This window comes from Lissotriton vulgaris, chromosome 5 (assembly GCF_964263255.1).
Source record: "Lissotriton vulgaris chromosome 5, aLisVul1.2, whole genome shotgun sequence".
Classification (NCBI taxonomy): Eukaryota; Metazoa; Chordata; class Amphibia; order Caudata; family Salamandridae; genus Lissotriton; species Lissotriton vulgaris.
This window is the reverse complement of record NC_141693.1, coordinates 1,195,499,817-1,195,521,458: the sequence shown is the minus strand read 5'-3', so window position 1 is coordinate 1,195,521,458 and position 21,642 is coordinate 1,195,499,817. Positions and strand designations below refer to the sequence as shown.

Here is a 21,642-nt window from a genome sequence, read left to right as displayed (position 1 = left end):
GACAGATTTTCTACCTCTAGTATTTGTACCTGAGGTGAGGCATTCGGATCAAGTGTAACCCCTAGATCACGTTGGTCTCTCCAGCTAATTAATGCATCCCCAAAATTTGTGACATAAATCTTCCCTGGAATGATTCTGCATCCCAATTCCATAGTGGCCATGAAATATCCCAAAATCTTTATCGGTTTGCTGCCATAACCTAATGGTAAAATATCACTTTTGAATAACTTTACATCTTTACCAAATGTTTTATGTAGTAAATCTACATCAATCATGGTGATTTGTGAACATGAATCAAATTTGAACTCTATCATAGCATCATCAACTTTAACTAATTGTGTGGGATGCTCTAATGGACCACTCCTAATCTGGAAAGTCACCGTTTTCACTTGTGGCTGAGACCATCTCTTAACAGTATTATCTCTTTTGTTACCCTTTGTTCTACAACATTTTGAAAAATGACCCCTTCTCCCACAGTCATTGCAAATGGATTTCAAAGCAGGACAATTTGGAGCATTAGCTAAATGACCAGTGTTACCACATCTGAAACAGGAAAATTTGTTGGACATATTAAAATTTGAATTAAATCTATTTGTCCCATTGTCATTTTTTCCACTGTCCCCCTTATCTTCTTTTTTGACCTGACAAACAACTTCCTCAACCTTTGATTCAGTTTTCTTCTCTGGTTCAACCAACTTCTCTTTTTCTCCTTTTAATTCATCCACACATTTCGTCATGTGCTCTACTTGCTTTGCAATTACAAGTACTTCTTCCAAAGGTGGTTCATCTTTCAGCCATAGTTCCTTACGAATACTGTCATGAGCACATTTCAATACGAACTGATCTCTTATTCTTTCCTCCAACGTTTGACCAAACTTACATGAAGAAGCCAATTTTCTTAGAGCAGATACATAGTCCTCAACAGACTCATCCCTTTTTTGACCTCTTAGTCCAAAATGGTATCTTTCCATTATTGTGCTCAACCTTGGGAGGTAATGACGATCTAACTGTTCTATGGCTATTTCATACTCATTTAAGTTCCTCTGTTCCGCTGCTGTGAGTTCTGGTAGGTGTTCTAGTACATCCTGACCTTCTCCTCCTAGGCAGTGCAATAATAATGAGTGTTTTCTTTCTGCACTTAAATTTGTGCCACATACTCTTGCATAATTTGCAAAAAATTTCTTCCATTTCTGCCATTTTACGTTTGGTTCACCTGGACTTATAAAAAAAACGCAGGCTGAGTTACATTTTGCATTTCTCTCTCTTTCTTGAAGAAAAAAAAAATAAACTAAATTTTTGAATTAAAATGTAGACTGTGTACCTTTTCTTTCTAAATTTTTAAATTGGGTCTCCTTCCAAAATTCTTCTTTAACATGTGATTTTACTTGTATCCAATACTAGTCTTTTGATAGATATTGTCATGTACAGATAACTTCCTAACCACTGTATTGCCTTATTTTCTCCTTTTTTTTAAAAATAGGAATAAAGACCTAGTAGAACAGAACTATTATTCTTATTGTGGGTTTCTATAGTCACTGTTCTTTTCTGGAATTGTAATGGAGAACGTTTAAACAATGCATTTCTCTGTGTCCTTGAGTAAAGCTTTATTGCATTGTTGAAGAGAATGTTTAAGTAATACACGTTCTTTCCCAAGCCAAGCCTGCCCGTGAAACGCAGAGGACGCAGTTGAATCAGGGCGTCCTACGTCACTGAAGCGCACGTATGCGCAATGCGTCACTGAAACGCAGGAAGGCTTTTGCTGAAACGCACTGCGTACACGATCGCGCACCTTCACGCGAGCAGCGCGAGCAAGTTTAAGCTGTAGAGTTAACGCGAAGCGCGTTACTTTTTCCTTTTATTTTTAAAAAAAAAGTCCCTTTATGACTAAATATCCTCTCGCTGTACTCCTCACCGGACCATTGAGTTGATGAACGTCTTCTTTAATCACTTAATCTGCCGCTGGGAAGACAACGCTTCCTTCTCATGTGAATCAGCCGCTGGGGAGGAAAATCGAATCTTGGAAGGCTGTGCGTTGAGGCGTCGTCGAGGTAGGATCGTCGCCAATATTAATGTAGTGTTTTCTTGAATAAGTTAAACAGAAACGAAGTGCAGTTCTTCAGTGCAGTTTAATCGCCTCATCCACCAACAGCTCCAGATCATAACTGACACAGAATCTAGTAACATTCTTGTTCTAAGAACTATACGACATTCTTGTTCTATGAAGTGTCCCCGAGAAGGGAAGCAAGAATCTTAAAGGAAAGGTGCATATTTAAGAAAACACAACATTACACTATGCACTATCTTTATCCCACAGTCTCGTTATGCAAGGAATTTCCTTAAATACAAGAACGGCTTTCTTTCCACTTGTACGCAACACTTCATGAAGTGCATATTTAAGGAAGTTAAAGTAAATAAAAGTGATAGTAAACATAACTGCTACTTATTTCCCTTCCAATCCAAAGATTGTTTCTGGAGGCTCAATATTATGCATTGCAATCAGTAAAAATGTGTCTGTTGTGTGCACACTCCCGTCAGTGACCCTTCGAAGGAACAGAAGATTATTCTTTAAAAGGATAAAAACTGCATCCCACAGAAGACATTGGGATTGGTAATACAAAACTGTGCATCCCTTTTCTTTTGATGCATGAGAAGGTATGCACAATGTTGGTGGATACCACATCATACATTCTGAAATCCCTGAGGTCTGGGTGGGACGGGTGGTTTATGAAGAAAATCCAGCTGTGGAGGAGGTGGCCTTGGTGGTACAGCAGGGGTCACCGGTGGCCTGAAATAGACAAAAACATTATTAGAAACCCTCAAATATCAAAACCTGACAATTTTAGAATGTGACCAGCAGAACACATTATATAGACTGAGAAAAAGAGCAGATGTTCTAAGAAGGTGGTTTATTTGATATAATTATCAGGATGGTGTATAACAGTGGGTATGATTCACCGGAGGGCACGTGGTATGTTGAGTAACATATGGTCTGTAGGGAGAGTTACATATATCAGAGCAGGTGTATGTGGGAGCTGTTGCAGTCTAAGGGAGAATTTAAAATCTAGCATGATGTGAGGAGGTGTTACTGGTGATAAGGGTGGGTTATGGAAAGAGTTGTGCTTAAAAGAAGGTGCAGCACCTGGAAGAGGGAATGTTTGTAGGAGGAAGTGTAGTCTCGGAGAAAAAACTTGGTCTGCATAATTGGATGTGATGTGCCAGTTTGCAGATGGAGCTTTGACAAAGGTGCATGGTGAAAGATTGGTCTCTGGAAATGTAAGTGGTTCATTGAAGGAGATGTGTTCCTGGTAGGGTTGTTTTTAAAAGAAGTGGTGGTTTGTCAAGGGAGATGTAATCTAGTAGGTGTGGTTTGTGAGAAGAGGTGTGGTAAGTGGCAGAGGATGTAATCTGTGGGAAGATATTCAGTTTTTGGGAAGAGGTCTGTATGAGAGGTGCTAGAGACGTTTTATGTATTTGCAACAACATGTCTTGGAGAGAATGTGTAGAGAAAAGATACTATGCATGGGAGGAACTAGGATTTGTTGGATTAGGTGTAGTTCAACAAAGACAGGATTTGTTGGGGGAAAGATACTTGGTCCATGTGATAATGGTTGGTTTCATGGAAGAAATGTTGAATATTGCGGGATGTTTGATATGATGAGGTTATAGTTTGTGGCACTACCACACCTTCCACAGCTTCAAACTAGAAGAAAGGAAGTTTAGGATGCTTCTCTCACTTACACTCTTCTCTTACCCAGACTATTTCACCATGTCCTCTCTTCAATGGGGAACCTCAATTCCTTCCACAGTATCTAATACCTCTTGTATGCCACATCAACAACCATCCTATAACACGCCTAACCCTGTGAAGTTCGTATCCACATCCTGGAGCCTGATGACGAGCCTCCCACTCCAACCTCACCCCTATCTCAATCTTCCCTCCTGCTTCTTTTCTCTCCCTTACCACAACCCCTCCCTGGCACCAACAGTTGGTCTGTCTCCTCATTATTATGTGATTCATAAATAAGAATGACCTAGAAATGTACTGTCTGTTTTTGAACTACACACTGATATTCTAATTATTATAGGAACCTGAGTACTTAAAGAAACACTAACGATCTGCCATGAGGCCATTTCATCTGGATACCTAGTCCGTAAGCAAAACCACCCCATGAATATAGTAGGAGGCTTAGCAGATATTGTCAAAACACAGAGCAGACTATAAGATTACAAAATTAAGACACAACCAAAAGCAGATCTCTTTGGGTCTGCTGCTCCTCATCTCCACCATTCGTGTGTTCATTCCTGTTGATTTACAGACCTCTTGAGAACTCAGATGTCCTTCTGGACCTAAATCCCATCATGCATTGGGTCCTCTCATGGGCCAGCAGGTTCTTCTTTATCTGAGCAGTCAAGGCTACGTTTTTCTCCTCAAAGGAAAGAGTAGCCAGCTGCAATTTTATAGTCCTCTCTGCCTGCCCATGCTCCAGTTGGGTTGGTTACAAACTACAAGTGCACACACTGCTCTCTGCCCTGGACAATTGAGGTGATATTGCTCCTTTGGGAGAACACTCCCATCGCACTGGGACCTCCTCAATGTGATTCCTATTTCCTTCTTCATATTCATCCTCATTCTTCTCTGAGGGGGGCTCCAGCTGATGGACCTCCTCCCAGGCTTTGAGGGCAATATAGTAATCCTCCCTCCTATATTGCTTATTCAGCATCAGGCCTTCTTGGTTGCACATGCTCCTCACCTCTGCTGCTAAGACTCTCCGGATCCAAGTCCATGTTCACATAGACGTAGGGTGCAAAAAACTGAGTGCAAGTGTGAATTGAAATTAAAAAAAATACCTGAATGAAAACCAAAAGCTAATAATCATTCAAAAAGTCAAGTTTTGCTTTCAGTTTAGAAAGGGATTTTTATTTCATTCGAAATCACCAAATGGTGCTGCAAAACACAAGTCCTGGATTGAACCGTTAAACAACAATTAAAGAAGTTGAATTATTGCAAGGGAAGGGCAATGGCCCACAACTGCTGTGATGCTGAACACTCAAAGTTACTAAATTAACCGGAACTGAACTCCCAGGTAGCTTTGGCACTCCGCAAACATGCTTAACTTAGGGCAATGGGTAGTTTTTATGCAGTACCAAAACAGTAATAAAGTCAACACATCAAGTAATAAAAACCCCAAACTGATTTAGCAAAGTAGAGAAATTTCTAATAAACAAAATAACACCACACCAACAAAAATCATGTAAGGGGGACCAGAAATATGAATTTGTAAAGTTTTAAGTAGAAATAGCACCAAAAGGCATTCGGTATCAATGATAGTGTCCGGTCGCGGTAGGTCAGTACCTAGGAACAATTTCAGACAGACTACGATGGAGAGAGGGTCGGATACACTAACCAGATGCATCTTGGGCAATGATGTTACCTACTGACTTAGGGCCCGATTAAGTTTTTGGCAGATGGGATACTCCATCACACACGTGACGGGTATTCCGTCCGCTGCATTACAAGTCCCATAGGATATAATGGAATTATAATTTGCCGGATGGGATATCCGTCATGTTTGTCACAGAGTAATCCTATCTGCCAAGATTGTAATCAGGCCCCTAGGTTTTTTACGTCCCAACCTTTTTCCGATTTCGGAGCAACTCCTCTGGGTTATGTAGAAGGCTTGGCGGACCTCAGAGACAGCACTGAAGGACCAGGAGTCACTCTAACAGGGGCCAACAGCAAGGTCCAGTCCAGGTCCAATTGCTACTGGTCAGCTGTGCACTCCAGTGAGAAGGTTTCATGCACCTTGTTCTGTATCTGTAGCCACAACAGAGGTCAACCAGCCAACTGACACCTGGAGTCCACTTCTTTGCCTTTGGTGCAAGGGAGAGCAGGTCCAGTTCTTCAAGGTTCCTCTCATATCACAGTCGGCAGGTCCAGCCCACTTCATTCTTCAGCAGGTCCAGAAAGTGTTCTTTGCAGGTGCCACATTTATACCTAGCACCAGCTAGTGGGTGGGGTTGATTCCTGGACGCTCCCTAACCAAAGGGGCAACATTTCCAGGGGCCAAGTTACCCAGTTCTTCAGTAGTTCCTGTTTACCTTACTGCAAACAGGCTGTTAGGCAATTTTCAAGATAGTGAAAGTCTTTGTCGACTTTCCAGAAGGATATTTAAGTGATGGGGCAGTAGAGCTATGTGATGCCATGTCCACTCAGGGCCTGATTCAGATCTCAGTGGACGGGTTACCCCCTCACAACAGTGACGGATATCCCTTCCACCAAAATATAAATCCTGTTACATCCGATAGGATTTATGTTTCGGCTGATGGGTTATCCGTCACCGTAGTGACGAAAGTAAGCAGTCCACCAAGATCTAAATCAGGCCCTCAGTCAGCCATAAAGGCTCCTCACATTACAGATAATTTTTTCTTGTGAGTGGCCTGTTGACTAAGCAGTTCTCCAAGAAGCTATATCAATGTAATGCTTATCTGTGGGGGTCTGTTGCCATTCCTTCAAGAAGCTATATAAATGTCATGTTTATCTGTGGAGTACTCAGTACTACCTTTCAGAAACTGTGCGTTACCTTGTTTGTTCTCCCTTTCAGTTGGTATATTATCTTACAAGGTTAAAGTATTCAAATGCATGGTGGCAGCAATTGCGCTACCCATTTTCGATTTTCCCTCACATATTAAACAAGTTTGGCATTTTTATTTATTCTTCAAGCTGCAACTTCACACCAATGCCGGCGTACAGTGTGAAACATAAAACACACTAAATGTTTAGTTAGAGTAGAGCTCTTACTATATAAGATCAGCAAATAACACATACAGAACTTGGTCTTCTATCTCTGACCATGGCAATAGATTTCCGTATTTGTCATATTCAGTGTCAGAGATGCTGAGGCTATTCTAGAACCAATACTGAGGAAAATGGAGAGGTCAACAAAATCCTGTTCTGGTTGCTTGCATAGTTGTCATATGGGAGGAAGAAGTGTGTTCTCTTCTAAGAATTTCTTTAGAAGATCTGGTAACCCACTGGCTGTGTCCAAGGAATGCATTCACTAACCTGGGAGATGGCAATCTTGATATTGTGAAGACGTCATCAAACTTGATGTTGGAATTTCCATCCTAGATGATAAGAGAAAAAGCCACAAGTGTCAAAGAACAGCACATCAACTAGATACTCACTGCACCGGTGAGATGATATGGTGGTTACAGAAAAAGCTGAATCTTTCTTAGGCTAACATTTTCATGGCAAGCCACTAAAATTGAAGTTGATCTTTGAAAATACAAGTAAAACCTAGATTTTTCATTGGTGGCTAGTGAACTCTGAAAGTGATGGGTTGTAAATAACTCTCAAAAAGCATGGGTTGAGCCCAACACTCAAGACCATTCGCCTTTCCCTAATATATTTTTGTATAAAAAAAACAGTGCCAACTGCTGCTTTTCACAGCAAAATTTCAAAATAAATTGCCTAAAATCCAGGAGTTCGAGAGGTGCACTCATGACATATTCAAATACTTTTCTGGTGTAGCAGTCAAGTCTTCCCCCATAGGGTTTATGAGGGTACTTACTCCCCAACAACATTTTGAAAAGCTGTTCAAAATCTGTGCATTTGTCAGTGTAATTTGCCTAACAGTTGGCTATTGAACTATGTATATGAAGTACAGGCAGTTTTCAAAATGTGCATATAAAATGTTTGCTCTTCACTTCCCATGGGTATGTTCTTCACATCTACATTCCACTTCTTTATATTGGTTCACTCTACCCCTTCCAAGTGGATTCACAGTCACTTTGATTACTGACCATTTATTTGTTACTGAGAATCTATGTGGCAGTGGGAGGAAGGAATCATTAAAAAATATACAAATCTATGTCTCAAAGGCAGAGCTAGAAAAATCTGAGACACCCGTGCAGCAGACCTGCTTCTGAATTTGTTGGGACCTTACGGAATCAAAAAAGCAGGCAAGTTATACTCTCACATTCTAAGGCCTCTGATAGTAGCAGTAATAATATTAAAAGGCTTTATCAATATAGATAATGAAATGTTCATATAAAAGTACAAAAATACCAGCTAAAGCACTGAGGACTGGGTGTATGAAGCATTCTTAAGGTCCCATACACTATGATGTGGAGCTTGCCAGCACATAAATGCTGTTTTTAAGTGTATGTTTTTAAGTGTACTACTCCAATTTCGGAGTTTGATAAACTTTTACCAACTCATAAAATAGGACTGCGATCCCATACCGATTTTATATTTGGAAGGAGCGTGATGTAGGTGTCCCTTCCAAATGCAGAATCGTTATGCCATGTGCCAATGTTTTGCATCCGATATTCGGTTGCAAATCCTTGATTGACTCCTGAATTGGGATGTAATCATTTTGCAAACGGGAAGGTGTGCGCTTGGGCTCCATTATGAATGTAAAAATAGTGTTTTAGGAGTAGGTAGTGGTCCCTGGGACTACTAACAAGTCTACATCAAACTTTAAATTTTTTTGTTAAATGCACCCTTGTTTCCTTAAAGGAAAATTAGCTGGAGGCCGGCTGACCCTACATCCCTGTGCTGGTCACCAAACGGAGGGAGTCACAATTTGGGACCTACCTCATTAATAGTCATGAGGTAGGTCGGATTGCGACCCACCCAAGTTGGTATTTAGCAAACTGACCTGTTAGTACATAGGTTAGTTTGTTAAATTATTTGCTGGTCACAAAATTCTGGTTTATTTATTTAAAGAGTTTTGTATAGCGCGAAAGTTACCCTTGGGTATCAGAGTGTTCACATTTACACGAGGTAGTTTAGAGTTACATCTTGTATAGCATAACGATTCACAGTGATAAGAGGTAGGTAAATTATACAGCCATAGAGTATTAACATAGGTATATAAATTGACATGAGGTAACTTTAGGATACAGCTTGATATCAAGGTGTTCTGGGGCTACCAGTACAAAATAGTTCTGAAAAGTCTTTTTCCCCTGCATTCTACAAAAGTTAGGAGTAGTATAGTGCCGACAGAGGTTATCCTCAGTATAGCTGGTGGCTTTCTCTTTACTACATAGTTGTTCTGTTTAGAAAATATCTATGTCACGGTGCTGGTGATGAACTGTCTTGCCTATGGAAGGAACTTACTCATAAGGAAGATCTTAGCTTCCCTATTAAATGTTGCTGTGTTTGGAATTTTCCTAATGATGGGAGGGAGTGAGTTCCATATTCTGGGGGCTGCTCCTGAGAAAGCTCTTTCATATGTTTTCTTCTTCCGGAAGATGGGTGGTCTCAGCAACAGCTCCTTGGCCCTCCTGGCTGGTCTGCTTCCTCCTGATAACTCAATTTTTTGGGCCAGGTATCTTGATGTTTTGTAGTGGAGCGCTTTATCGGTAATACATGCCAATTTAAGTTGAATTCTGGCTTCGTACGGTAGCCAGTTTAACGCTTTCAGGTGTGGAGAGATATGGTCGAATTTCCTTGATCCGGTGATGAGTCTTGCAGCTGCATTGAGGCATGCTTTTAGTGGTGCTGTGGACATTTTTGGTAGACCTGCTAAAGTTGTACAACCATATTCAATTGTTGAGATAACTAAGGATTGGACTGCCAGTTTGAGATCCGCCGAAGAAATTAATGGTTTCACTTTTCTAATATAGTTCAAATGAAATTAGGGACTTTTTACCACTGATTTGATGTGGGCTTTCATGTCTAGGTTCTCATCCAGTGTGATTCCTAGTGATTTCGCGGAGTCCACTGGAGTAGGGGTACAGTTTAGTGATGTGATCAGTTTAGTTCATTTCTTCACTTCTCTGTGTTTCTTTGGTGGTGCTACTGGATTCTTACGACCAGAGCTTCGTACATCTGGCCTAAGTGTTGTTTGTTATTAAAAAACAGAATAGCAATGAACCTTTAGAGCAAAGCATGAATTATTACCCTAAAATCAGTTTTAAATACTAGAAATGCAAACATTTTGTCTCCAAAAATCAGTGCTCTAAGTTGTGGAATTATACTTAATTTGCTATCAAAAATAGACTTGTCATTTTGAATAAACAAATGTTTGGTCCCAAAAATCAGCTTGCTATTTCCATCAAGTGCTCTTGCAGCATCAGGACACATTATTACTTTCATCCAAAAGAAATTCCTCCTATCACAATGATTTATAGTAATATGCTGACATTGCAAGGGTTTCCACCATAATTTTGCCACAGATTGAGGCATTAGATAAACAATGCTCACAGCATGTCAAGAATGGGCTACTGAAATACCAAGTTTAGGCACATTCTGTCACAAATGCCCACCAAAGTTCAAGAATATCATGTGTGCTGCCAGAAACTCCTACTTTATATCAAAGATGGACCACTATTGTGCCACGAACAGCCAAAATATTACCAATAACAGTCACAATATACTAGTTGGCTCACTATTATTCTACATATAGTGTGGTCAGAATGCCCACAGTATATCAAAGATGTGCTGTTGGTGTGCAAGGTATTGTCATAATATGTCAAATATGGGGCATAATTTTGCTGAGTAGCTGTTGGTTGCGAATAGTATGTAATGTTTATAATTTGAGGGCACTGGTTTATTACAGTATTGTCATTATGTTGCCTGTTATTGTTTATTTGCATGTGTTTCACTATTTGTTTTCACTGTTTAGCTACCATTTTTACTGTACTTTGTGTGTCAATCACAAAACTCCACCACATTGTCCGAACATTTACATATGTAGTGCAATTGTGATAACTCAGGGTTTCATGTGTCACCTGTGTCAGAGCTCATTCGGGTTCTGACTTAGGCAGTTCGGTCCCCTGCTTAAATTCAATCTGTGTAATGTAATTTGCAGGTCGCATGAAAAGCCATTGTCTCCAGACACATTTGGATTAAAGTCCTTTTTTGCAAGCTGCCAGGTAGCACTGTGACTAGTCAGAATTCACTGGAGACAGCATTGTGGCTTTTGCAGAAAGGAAACTTGGAAAACTAAAACGTGATGGTAAGTTAAGACTGTAAGGCAGCACACCCTGCACATTTCCTGCCTCCTTTAATCCCACACGTGCAGCTAGGAGCATCTCCAGTGAGATCTGTAGTGAAGAATACATGGGACACGTCATGGTGTATATCTTCCCTTAATGTCAACTCTGCATAACGGCTTGACAGCACCGCTATAGCACCTTCCCTGTCCAAATCTTCCCTTCAGCTGCCACAAACCAGAACCCCCAGGCTCTACAATCCACATACTTCATAATGATGATGTCATGCACTTTCCAACCCAGTGTGCAAGCAACACCAAATGATCCACCCCAAAAACACCATCAGTCTAACCCCTGTCTCCTCCCAGCAGAGCAGGAGAATCACCGTCAATGGCCTTTTAGAACGTAGTGTACTCAATATGAGTCCAGCCACATTCTGATGTATCCATTCTACTGTGGTCTCAACAGCATATTAGCACCCTGATGACGCGCCATGTCTGTCTGCTCCATCTGAACCAGGCATCAGTAAAGATTACCAGCTCGAGGGGTGGTCTGTCGGGATACCCAGACTGATGAAACCACCCCATAAGGTAAATGTATAGTGGGGTAAACTGGCTGTCTTTGGCTCCCATTCCGCACACCCAGAGCTGCTCTTCAACCAGATTGTTGGGATCTGTGGAATGTGCTTTGAGCTTGTGTGTGAGCTTGTGCAATGTGTGGGTTCCACTCTGGAATGGTGTGTTCCACTGGTGGCAGTTGCTCCCTGGGAGTTGCCTTGACTAGACGCAATAAATGAAGTACTTACTTGTGGCCGTTTCGAACTTCTTTTCACAGGCGACGAGCTGTCCCGTCTTCGGCTTCCCCATCCTGCAGCCAACCTGTTGCCTGTTGACCGATCCTGTGTGGCTCCATTCCTACTGTTTGCTGTGTGGCATTCTGTGCCTTGCTGTCGTGTCCCTGGTGGTCTGGTTATCGCTGGAGATTCCTGTGGTAATCCAGCTTTGGTCCTTGTTATACTGACACAAATCTCGCCAATTTGAAGGTACTTTTTGTTAGTTTGGAAATGGGAGCGCGCGGTTGAAGTGAGATTTCCGTGGCTCCTCTTGCCTTCCCTGTGACGTCTCGCTTCATGATGTACTGCGTGTAACGCACATTCTGAGGAAGCCCCTGCATGACTTGCCTGGCGTTGTACCACGCAACGTCATCACGTTGCTTGCGACCCTTTTGAATTGCCGCTTCTCTTGTTACAGTGTATTGTCATAGCAACGTGTGTGTTGCCTTCAGTGGCACACATCGGAGTTCCTGCACAAGCGCCACAGCGTGGAGTGTCCTGTCGTGCCTTCGCTGATAGGCACAGCTTTAATTATTATGTTCAAAAGCCACATGCCAGGCATACAATTGAGCCATACTGAAAAGCACGGCTGTGGGTCTCACTTACTTGCAAATTATAGTTTGCGTCTGCTTGTGTGCCTTCGCTGATAGGCACAGCTTGAGTTAAACCTTTACGCTGATCACCGCCTGGAGTCTTCTGCTGTGCCTTCGTTGAAAGCACAGCTTTAATTATTATGTTCAAAAGCCACGTGTTGGGCATACAGTTGAGCCATATACACTTTAAGTGATTCTCCTGTGTCACACTTGTGCATCATTATTCTACACACACTGTTTATGCTCTCGGTGATGCGCATACCACTTGTTTATTTTAAAGCCTTCTTATAAATCTCATGCCAGCTCACCTTTTTGTCTGAGTTTATCATTTTGCCTTGTCTGATTTCAGTACTGTTGTGTCGAAGTTGGGCAGCAACTCACCCACGCCAAATAATGGATCGCGTTTTGGCACCTCCACCCTTTTTACAGTCTGCAAGTTCTCCCCCTGTTCAATGGGAACAGTGAAAAGATACTTTTGAAGCATACTTGGAAGCTATTGATGGGGAAACCTTCACTTCTACAAAGAAGAAATCGCTCTTGATTTACAACTTAGGTTCTGAAGGTAGGAAAATTTTGAAAACCTTGAGGTAGTAAGTACTCTTGTAAGTGGTGGTGACAATGGTGATTCCCTACTTGTTGATGACTATGCTTCTGTCGTCAAGACTTTGGACAAAAGAGTCAGCCCTGAAAGAAATGTTGTTCTTGAATGCCACAAGTTCTTACGACACGCTCAAACTCCAGGTGAGTCAATTGATGACTTTGTTGCTGCTCTTAGAGTGCTAGCGGTCACCTGCAACTACAGAGAGTTTAGAGATAACATTATTTGTGATCAATTAATTAAAAGGACATCCAACAAAAAGATCCAAGAGAAATTATTGTCCTCTGATGATCCTGATTTAGAAACTGCACTCACCTTGGGTAGAAGTATTGAGCATTCTCAATTTTGTACGAAAGAAATGAGCAGTATTATCTCCACTAGCGAAGTCAAACTCTTAAATACCAAACATGTCTCTAAATCGAAAGGATCTGCCTCTAGCCCTACTACACTCTACTCCAAAGCTAGATCTGAACAGAGCACTATTACACCCTTGCCCAAAGTCAAATCTGAACTAAACGAGACTGTGTGCTACAGATGTGGGAGCAAATCACATTTAGGGAATGCCAGGTTTTGTTTCGCTCTTAATCAAACCTGTTATAAATGTGGAAAAAAAGGTAATTTCTCCAGAATTTGCAAAGATGTTATGGCTAAAAAGAATTCAATTCAAGTAATAAAGGCCATTGGAGAATATTTGATGGATTCTGAGGAGTACAGTTATGAACTGTTGATGTTGTCTCCTTCATCATCTCATGCTGAAGGCGTTCTTGAACTATCTTCTCTGGGGGGTCTCACAAAAGGAAATCTCATTTGTGCAACATTAATGTCAATGGTATTTGTCTTAGCTTTCATGCTAATTCTGGTTTGCCTTTTACTATCATCAACGTCAAAGATTTTGGCAAAGTAGTCGGCGTTAAATTGGAACAGTTCAACATCAAAATCTTTGCATATGGGGGTAAAAGAGTGGAAGTTTTAGGATTTTTTTTGGCAAATGTGTTTTTTAATACTGATCAAGCCATGGGAACTGTGTTTGTGGTCTAGGATGGTGTGAACTTGCTGGGGTGGGACGAGCAGGGCACTCTTAACATCATCCTAGACCCGAATCATCCTGATATGGTGGTGTCCTGCAATACCCTCAGTCAATTCTATAATCTCACACCTCCTGACTCTTCCACTACTCGCACTGTTACTCAGATATCCAATGACAAGTGGGGTCACATTATTCCTGAAGTATTTTAGGGTGAACTTGGGAAACTCAAGGGGTTTCAGCATTGCATCGTACTCAAAGACGGTGCAAAAGTCGTAGCTCATAAGGTTCGCAAGGTACCTTTGAGTATACGCAATAAGCTCAAATGTGAATTGGAACGACTATGTGCTGCATGAGTTATTGAACCTATCGAAGGTTCTGAATGGTTGGCTCCCATTGTTTTAGTGTGGAAATCCGACAAATCTCTCCAGATGTGTGTTGACTTGAGAGATCTCAACGCCAACATCTGGGTTGATTGTTAACCTCTACCAAACATCCACGAGATGCTGACCACTCTTCGGGGCGCCAGGTTTTTCTCCTCCCTTGATATTTCTTCAGCGTATCACCAAATTGAGCTGTGTAAAGAATCTGGACACTTAACATCTTTTGTCACTCTTGAGGGTGCTTATCGCTACAGTCGCATGCCTTTTGGCCTTGCTTTGGCTTCAACAGTGTTCCAGAGATTTATGAACAATTTATTCAAGGTCATTGCTGGAGTCGTGTTTTTTCAGAATGACATTCTCATTTATGGGAAATCTGAATCTGAACACGATGATAGAGTCAAGCATGTGTTAAGTATTATTAGATCTAGTGGTTTAACGTTGATGGCAGATAAGTGAAATTTCTTCAAGAGGGTGTTGATTATCTTGGTCATCATATCTCATTTAAAGGAATTGAACCTAAACTGAAGATTATTGAAGCTATCCAAAATGCACCCACACCTTTGAACAAGGACCAACTCTGTTCTTATTTAGGGTTGGTGGAGTACTATGCCAAATTCGTCAGCAACTTTTCCACCAAAACTGCTTCCATGCGGAACTTGCTAAAGAAAAATGTCAAATATGTATGGGATGTTGACTGCAACAATAATTTTGAGTCAATCAAACAAGAAATTGTACATGCTCGTCCCCTTAAACATTTTGACATTAATGATCTATGTATTGTGTCTACTGATGCAAGTAATGTTGGTTTAGGGGTGGTCCTTCTTCAGAGGAGGGGCGATGGTTGTGAAGAAACCATTGCTTTTGCTTCAAGGACCTTAAGGGGTGCTGAGAGCACCTATTCTGCCACTGAAAAGGATGTTTTGGGTTTGTGGTGGGTGTTTAACACTTCAGAAATTTCTTGTGGGGCAATCAATTCATTTTAAGAACCGATCATAAACCTTTGTTTACCACCAAAGTGGTGGCAGCGCCACACCACATATTTCTAAATGGCAATATAGATTGCAGGAGTTTCGCTATCGGCTTGAGTATGTGGCTGGAGCCAAAAACCATGTAGCAGATTGCTTATCCAGGCTACCTCTCTCATGTGAAGATGATGTATTGGGGTGTGATGATTTAGAGATAGTTTGTGCTGTATGTTAATTGGAAGATACTGCTTGGGGTGCTCTTTCTGAACAGGAATGATTGGAGTGTATGTCTGAAGATGCTGATGTGATGAAGGTCATTGATCTCTTATCAGGTGTGCGGCCTAGTGATAAAGATTGCCCTTCTGAGTTAGTGCCTTACAAAAGAGTGAAGGATGAGTTAACCGTGGTCAATGGAATATTGAGGAGAGGTGGTTTGTTGGTAGCTCCTTTGTCTATACGCAAAAATACCTTGAATTTGGCTCATGAAGGACATCCTAGGATTCGAGCCATGAAACGTAGGGTGAGGCAAGATTTTTGGTGGCCTGCCTTAGATAAGGATGTTGAGCATTTTGTTTGTGACTGTTGTGCTACGAGTGACAAATCCCAGGTGACCTATCCTTCTCTAGTTGAACCTGTTGTGGCAAAGCACTCTCCTTGGACGAAATTGGCCTTCGACATTGCTAGTCTGTTTGGACTCGTTGGCGGTTCTCCCAAATATGTCCTAATTTTAATTGACTACATGTCTAAATGCCTGAATTTAGGTTTGTTGATAATGCTAACTCCTCGTCCTTAATCAGTTTTTTGCTGGATGATTTTCTCAGGGAAGGTTTTCCCGAAGAGTTGGTGTTGGAAAACGGTACCCAGTTAGTTTCTTGTGAGATGCAAAAGTTTCTTAAGGATATAGGTGTGAGACACACTCTTACGTCCCTTTATCATCCCGCAGCAACCATTTGGTTGAGCGCTTCAATTGAGTCATCAAAGAACATCTGCATCTGGCTTTAGTGAATGGGTTGCATTGGCGACAAGCTGTCAGCTGTGAGGACCACTCCTATGTTAGTACCGGGATTGCTCCATTTATGTTACTTAGGGGAAGGGTTGCTGGCTCTAAAATGAACAAGGAATGGATGTCTAGGAGGGAGGTAGACACAGCAATTGTCAGTTGTAAGTGATGTCAGGGCTGCTGTTCAGGCTAAGTACGACACCAGACCTGGAATTCATTGGTCTTGTCCTATCAAGGTGGGTGATTGGGTGCGAGTTAAGAAACCTGGTTTTCTTCGCAAGGGGAGTCTCGCTTCTCTGCTCCGAAAACAGTGGCTGCTGTGAAGAATCATATGGTAGTGTTGAAGAATGGGAAAGTTTGGAATAAGTGTGCTGTTTCCATTGTACCTGAGTCTATGCTTGACTATGTTAACAAGCAATTTGGATTTCTTTCTCCTTCTACGGCGGTGTCCACCAGTGTTCACGGCAGGGATACTATTCATTTTGACTGTGTTCCTTCTAGGGGTGCATCTACCAGATTGAAGTTTGTTCCAGCAAAGTTTCAGGATTACAACATGTTGTAAGGTCATTATAGGCTATGTCATATTGCTATGTTAATTTTTATTATTTTCTTTAATTTCCTTCCGGTTTTTTCTTCATTATTACTCATTTTCTGTATCTCTTGTTTTCCATTATTGTGAAGGAAGGGGGGTGTTGGGATCTGTGGAATGTGCTTAGAGCTCGTGTGTGAGCTCGTGCAATTTGTGGGTTCCACTCTGGAATGGTGTGTTCCACTGCTGGCAGTTGCTTCCTGGGATTTGCCTTGACGGGACGCAATAAATAAAGTACCTACTTGTGGCTGTTTCGTACTTCTTTTCACAGATTTAGCAGCTGATATGGTAAAAGACAGAGGAGTCCTTTACAGTTTGGCCGATCAAGAGCAGCACTGTAAATTGGTGTTACTCCCACTTTGCTAACCCTGTGGTTACCTGCTCTGGTTAGAGTTGAGGGAGTTCTGGGTTGCCCACAGCAGAGGGTCAATTGGCTGCGCTGTCTGCAACCTTTGACCTGATGGCCTGTTTGCCACAAGGTGATGAGGTCTTAATGATAGTTGCCCTGCTTTGGGTAGGTTGACTTTAACTAGATTTTCCTACCCGAGGCCGCCAGCTAATTAATTGGAAAAATGCACAATGGCACCTAAGCATAGTGAGAAAGCTCCTTGGATATTTGGGTCATTGTTACTTTGTTCTGAAAGAGCAAAATCATGCTTTAGGAGTTTGTTCTTGCTGGGCAAATTACTTTGCTGAACGTGTGCATCAAACTAGGAGCCTTCTCTACAAAGTTCAGAGCATTGGGTGATGCCCGCACACCTGTGACTCCACGGCAGACACAAAAGGTCCCTTCTGCGTAGTTGTGCTCCCTAAATTTGCCTCATGTCCTCCGCTGGCCTTGTCGACCAGCTCTGAGACTGTCAGCTCCCATTAGTGCTGGATAGTGTCCTCTCAGAAAACCCATACCTCTGAAATGCTACAAAGTGCTATATAACCATTTTACATAAAGAACTAACATCTTGAATGCCCAAAGCAGGTCATGTGACTGGAAGCCACCAGGCTATAAGTGCTGCCTTAAGCACCCCGAACGCATATGCTGTGAAGCACCAGCCACTTTCTAAAAGCTATATTCACTGAAGTGAGAGAAACAGCTACACATACAGATTCTGCAACTTCTGAACTTGATGTAGTGACAGGTTCAGTGGCGAGAGAAATCGCAAGTGCATATCTTTTCATACAACCATGATATGCATGTTCCAGCCTTGACCACCCTGGTCTTCACTGTAGCCTGCCAGCTTCCACCCTCCAGTCATAAACGTATGCAAAGTTTCTTCCGACCACAAACCTTGCTATTCCGCTGCTAGTTTCATCTCCAAGCATCCTTCAGCCATGTCCCTTCAACCTGGTCTTTATCCGAGCTGCAAGCTTCTTATGCCATGCCCATTAGTACTCATACTGTGAGGTTAAGGCAATTTCCATTGTGCCTTTTTTAAATCCTCTGTGTACAAGTTGATCCCTGTTGACTGTCAATAACTATGATTTGTTTCTTTGTAAGAGGAGTGGTTCTTCATTCTGCCTTCGGGGCTCTTGTGTGACCCTTTATATAAATGGTTTTGTCAATATGTAGTGAAGTGTGTCAGTACACTGGAATTTGCATACAATTCTGGTAGTCAGGCACTCTATTTGGAACACAGTGTCAGTACGAGATTGGAGACATTGGGCTGGGGATAGGAATGATGTAAGTATAAGAGAGAGTTTAGAGAGCTGGAGGGTTTTTTGATGCTGTAAGCTGAAGACAGTGCGGAGCCCAGTCTGAATCTGAGGTAGGCCTTCAAACTGGCCACTGGTAACCAATTCATAATTATGGCCAGGCACATGCTTGCACAACATGGAGGAGATGGAATTGGACTCCATACTGGTTCTTTTTTATTACGCCCCCTGGTTTAACTTTGGCCCGGTGGATGTATGTGTACATCTGACTAGTATATGTGTCATTTGTGTAGAGGTTCAGGGTTAAGGACCAGAGGTGAAGCAGATAACTTCACCTCCAATTAAAAGATGCCCCAGAGATGACAGAACGTCTTTGAAAGACCACATCATATCCTCATGCGCACATCATAGGACCAAAGTCATATGACTTTTTACTGTCTTCACTGCAGTTCACAGAACTCCTCACTCTATCTCACCTTACAGAAATAACCATTAAAAGATGCTAGTTAAGCAATACGAGTATAACGAGGCGGAGGCTGAGACCACTGCAAGCCCTCTGCCGTCTCCCTTCCTTTTAATCCCAGCTGAAGTGAAACTTGTGCAGCACATGGCAGTCGTCGCTCGTGGGGCTTTAAAACGATCGGCGAACGGCTGCAAGAAGCGGGGGTACAATGCATAAATGCATCAGAGCGGCAATAGCGGGAGGGGGGCCGCCCAGAGAAACCCTGCCCCCTCCCTTTCTTGATAATTATGGCACGCACTGTGGCGAAACCGGATAGCTGGCTCGGTCAGTGGTTGGTTCTGCTGGAGTGTGAATTGAGGGTCCAGTGTTCGAGCCTCAGTCGGGGATAGAAGTGAGTGTAGAGTTGCGCTCTAGTCTTTGTGGGTTGCGTCATCACGCAACACGCAAAGACGCCCTTTCCAGAGCAAATGCGCATGCACAGAGTGGCCGCGAGCTCCGAGGAGAGAAGACGCTCGGCGCGCTCCCGCATAGGTGGGACTGCCCACAGTGCACACAAAAAAAACCGAGAAAAAAAAACAGAGGAGCAGCACAGGCCAAGGGGAACAACCCCACACAGGCCCACCCAGAAGGGGGAACATCACTAAAAGAAAAAATCCATCCAGAAGAGCTGGAAAGTCACAGGGAGAGCGCGGCAGAAGCTCAAAGAAGCAGGGAGCACCCACCACGTGCACCGGGGCCAGAAGCTGCGGCAGCCAGGCAGAGAAGCACAGAAGGGGGTTGATATTACCCCACAGAGGCCCTGGCGGAACTAGAAGACCACAGGGAAGGAGGAGCAGGAGAACCCCGACAAAATTCGACACCAGGTGGGAGCGCAAGTGCGCCAGGCAGCCCAAGGGGCCAGGGAGTGGAACCGGAAAAGTAGGCCAGAATGAGCACACAGGCGTCATCGCTCATCGCGCCAATCCCGTTCTTGCCCAAACCAGCTGAACCCCAGATGAAATGGGAAGACTGGAGGGAATATTTCAAAAATTACCCTGGAAGTTGAAAATGGGGAACCTTTCCCCAGTGCTAGGAGGAAGAGGATACTCCTGCATAACCTGGGCCCAGAAGGGATAAGAGTATTCACTAACTTAGTGCCCACGCCCACGCCCAGACCACAAGCGGATGTCGATGTCTTTAAGTACGCCATAGAAGATCTGGACAATCACTACCGTCCAGCGGTGTGTGTCTCCATTGATTGCTACAACTTCCAGCAAAGGAAGCAAGAAGCGGGTGAGTCCATAGACGACTATGTCGCAGCTTTGAGAAGGTTGGCGATTACATGCAAGTACGGGGTCCTTCAGGACGAATTCATAAAAGATCAAATCGTGATGCACACGACCAATAAGACTGTACAAGATAAATTGTGGGCACACGGAGAAGCGACGCTGAAGGAGGTCATAGCGATGGTAAAGAAAGCAGAGTTATCGAAACGGTGTGCCGAAGCAGCAAAGAGGAAGACCGCCCAGAGGACTATGGTGAACAGAGTGGAAGATTCGGAACCTTCAGGAAGGAACAGAACGGCGCCCGGAGAAGGTAAAGGAGCAACAGATGGGCGGGAAAACCCGGACAGACAGGAAAACAGGCAACGGAAAGCAAGACAGCCTGCTACAGATGCAGAAGCCCGACACACTCAGCCCAAGATAAACGTTGCCCGGCGTTCAGGGCGAAATGCATGTTCTGTGGCCTAATAGGTTACTATGAGAAGGTGTGTCGCAGGAAAGTAAAGAGACCTGTGGTGAAGTACGTAGCACAAGACCAACCAGAAGGAGAAGAGAATGAGCTGGAAGATGAGGACCTTGTGTTGTGCATAGAGGAGCAAGTGTTGGGAATAGACAACAAGCGTTCTCGCAAACCACAATGCGACATGCTGACAGAAGGAGTCAAGATCAAGATTGTAATAGACTCAGGATCCCCGTACACCATAGTCCAAAGATCAGAAAGGGAGGAAGAGTTCGAGCCCAGCCTAGGACCCAGAGTAGAACCTCCAGACATATGGCTGGTGTCGTACACAAGCACGCCCATCTCCATGGTGGGGTATAGGACTCTAATGTTCGAATTCAGAGGAAGAACAGCAGAGTGCAAGCTGTACGTAGCAGAGAAGGGTCCATCAGTGTTAGGGTGGATGGATCAAGGTGACCTGGGGATAAAACTGGACCCGGGGGGAGACATACAAGTGTTGATGCCAGACCATGAGTGCTGGCCGGACCGGGAGAAGATGAAGAAAGACTTCCCGAAGGTGTTCGGAGGGAAGGTCTGCAAACTGGAGAAGTTCACACACAAAATCCTGCTCAAGGAGAACTCCAATCCAGTGTCCCACAAGGTGAGGAATGTTCCCCAGGCAGTAAAGGAAGTGGTGCAACAGGAACTGCGTAGGCTGGAAGATCAAGGAATAATCGAACCCATAGACAGTTTGGAGTGGCTGGCGCCTTTGGTCGTGGCAAGAAAACCGAATGGCAAAGTGTGTCTGTGTGTGGACCTTCGAGAACTGAATAAGTGCCTGATTGTGGAGAAATTCCCGCTGCCTCGCATAGAGGAAATGCTGGCCAAAACCAGGGTTAG

The 21,642-nt window shown here is 43.1% G+C and overlaps 1 protein-coding gene across 1 annotated transcript in view; it reads right to left on the bottom strand.

Moving 5' to 3' along the window:
* Positions 1–2,656: 2,656 nt before the first annotated feature.
* LOC147712256 (disintegrin and metalloproteinase domain-containing protein 9-like) overlaps positions 2,657–21,642 on the bottom strand; it is a 1,115,055-nt gene continuing 1,096,069 nt past the window's right edge. Inside the window, exons 21-22 of the mRNA XM_086922984.1 lie at positions 7,064–7,125; positions 2,657–2,785 (exon numbers count right to left, since the gene is read on the bottom strand). Of these exons, the coding sequence (XP_086779110.1) occupies positions 2,680–2,785; positions 7,064–7,125 (168 nt within the window). The 3' untranslated portion in view covers positions 2,657–2,679. The remainder of the gene's footprint in view (positions 2,786–7,063; positions 7,126–21,642) is intronic.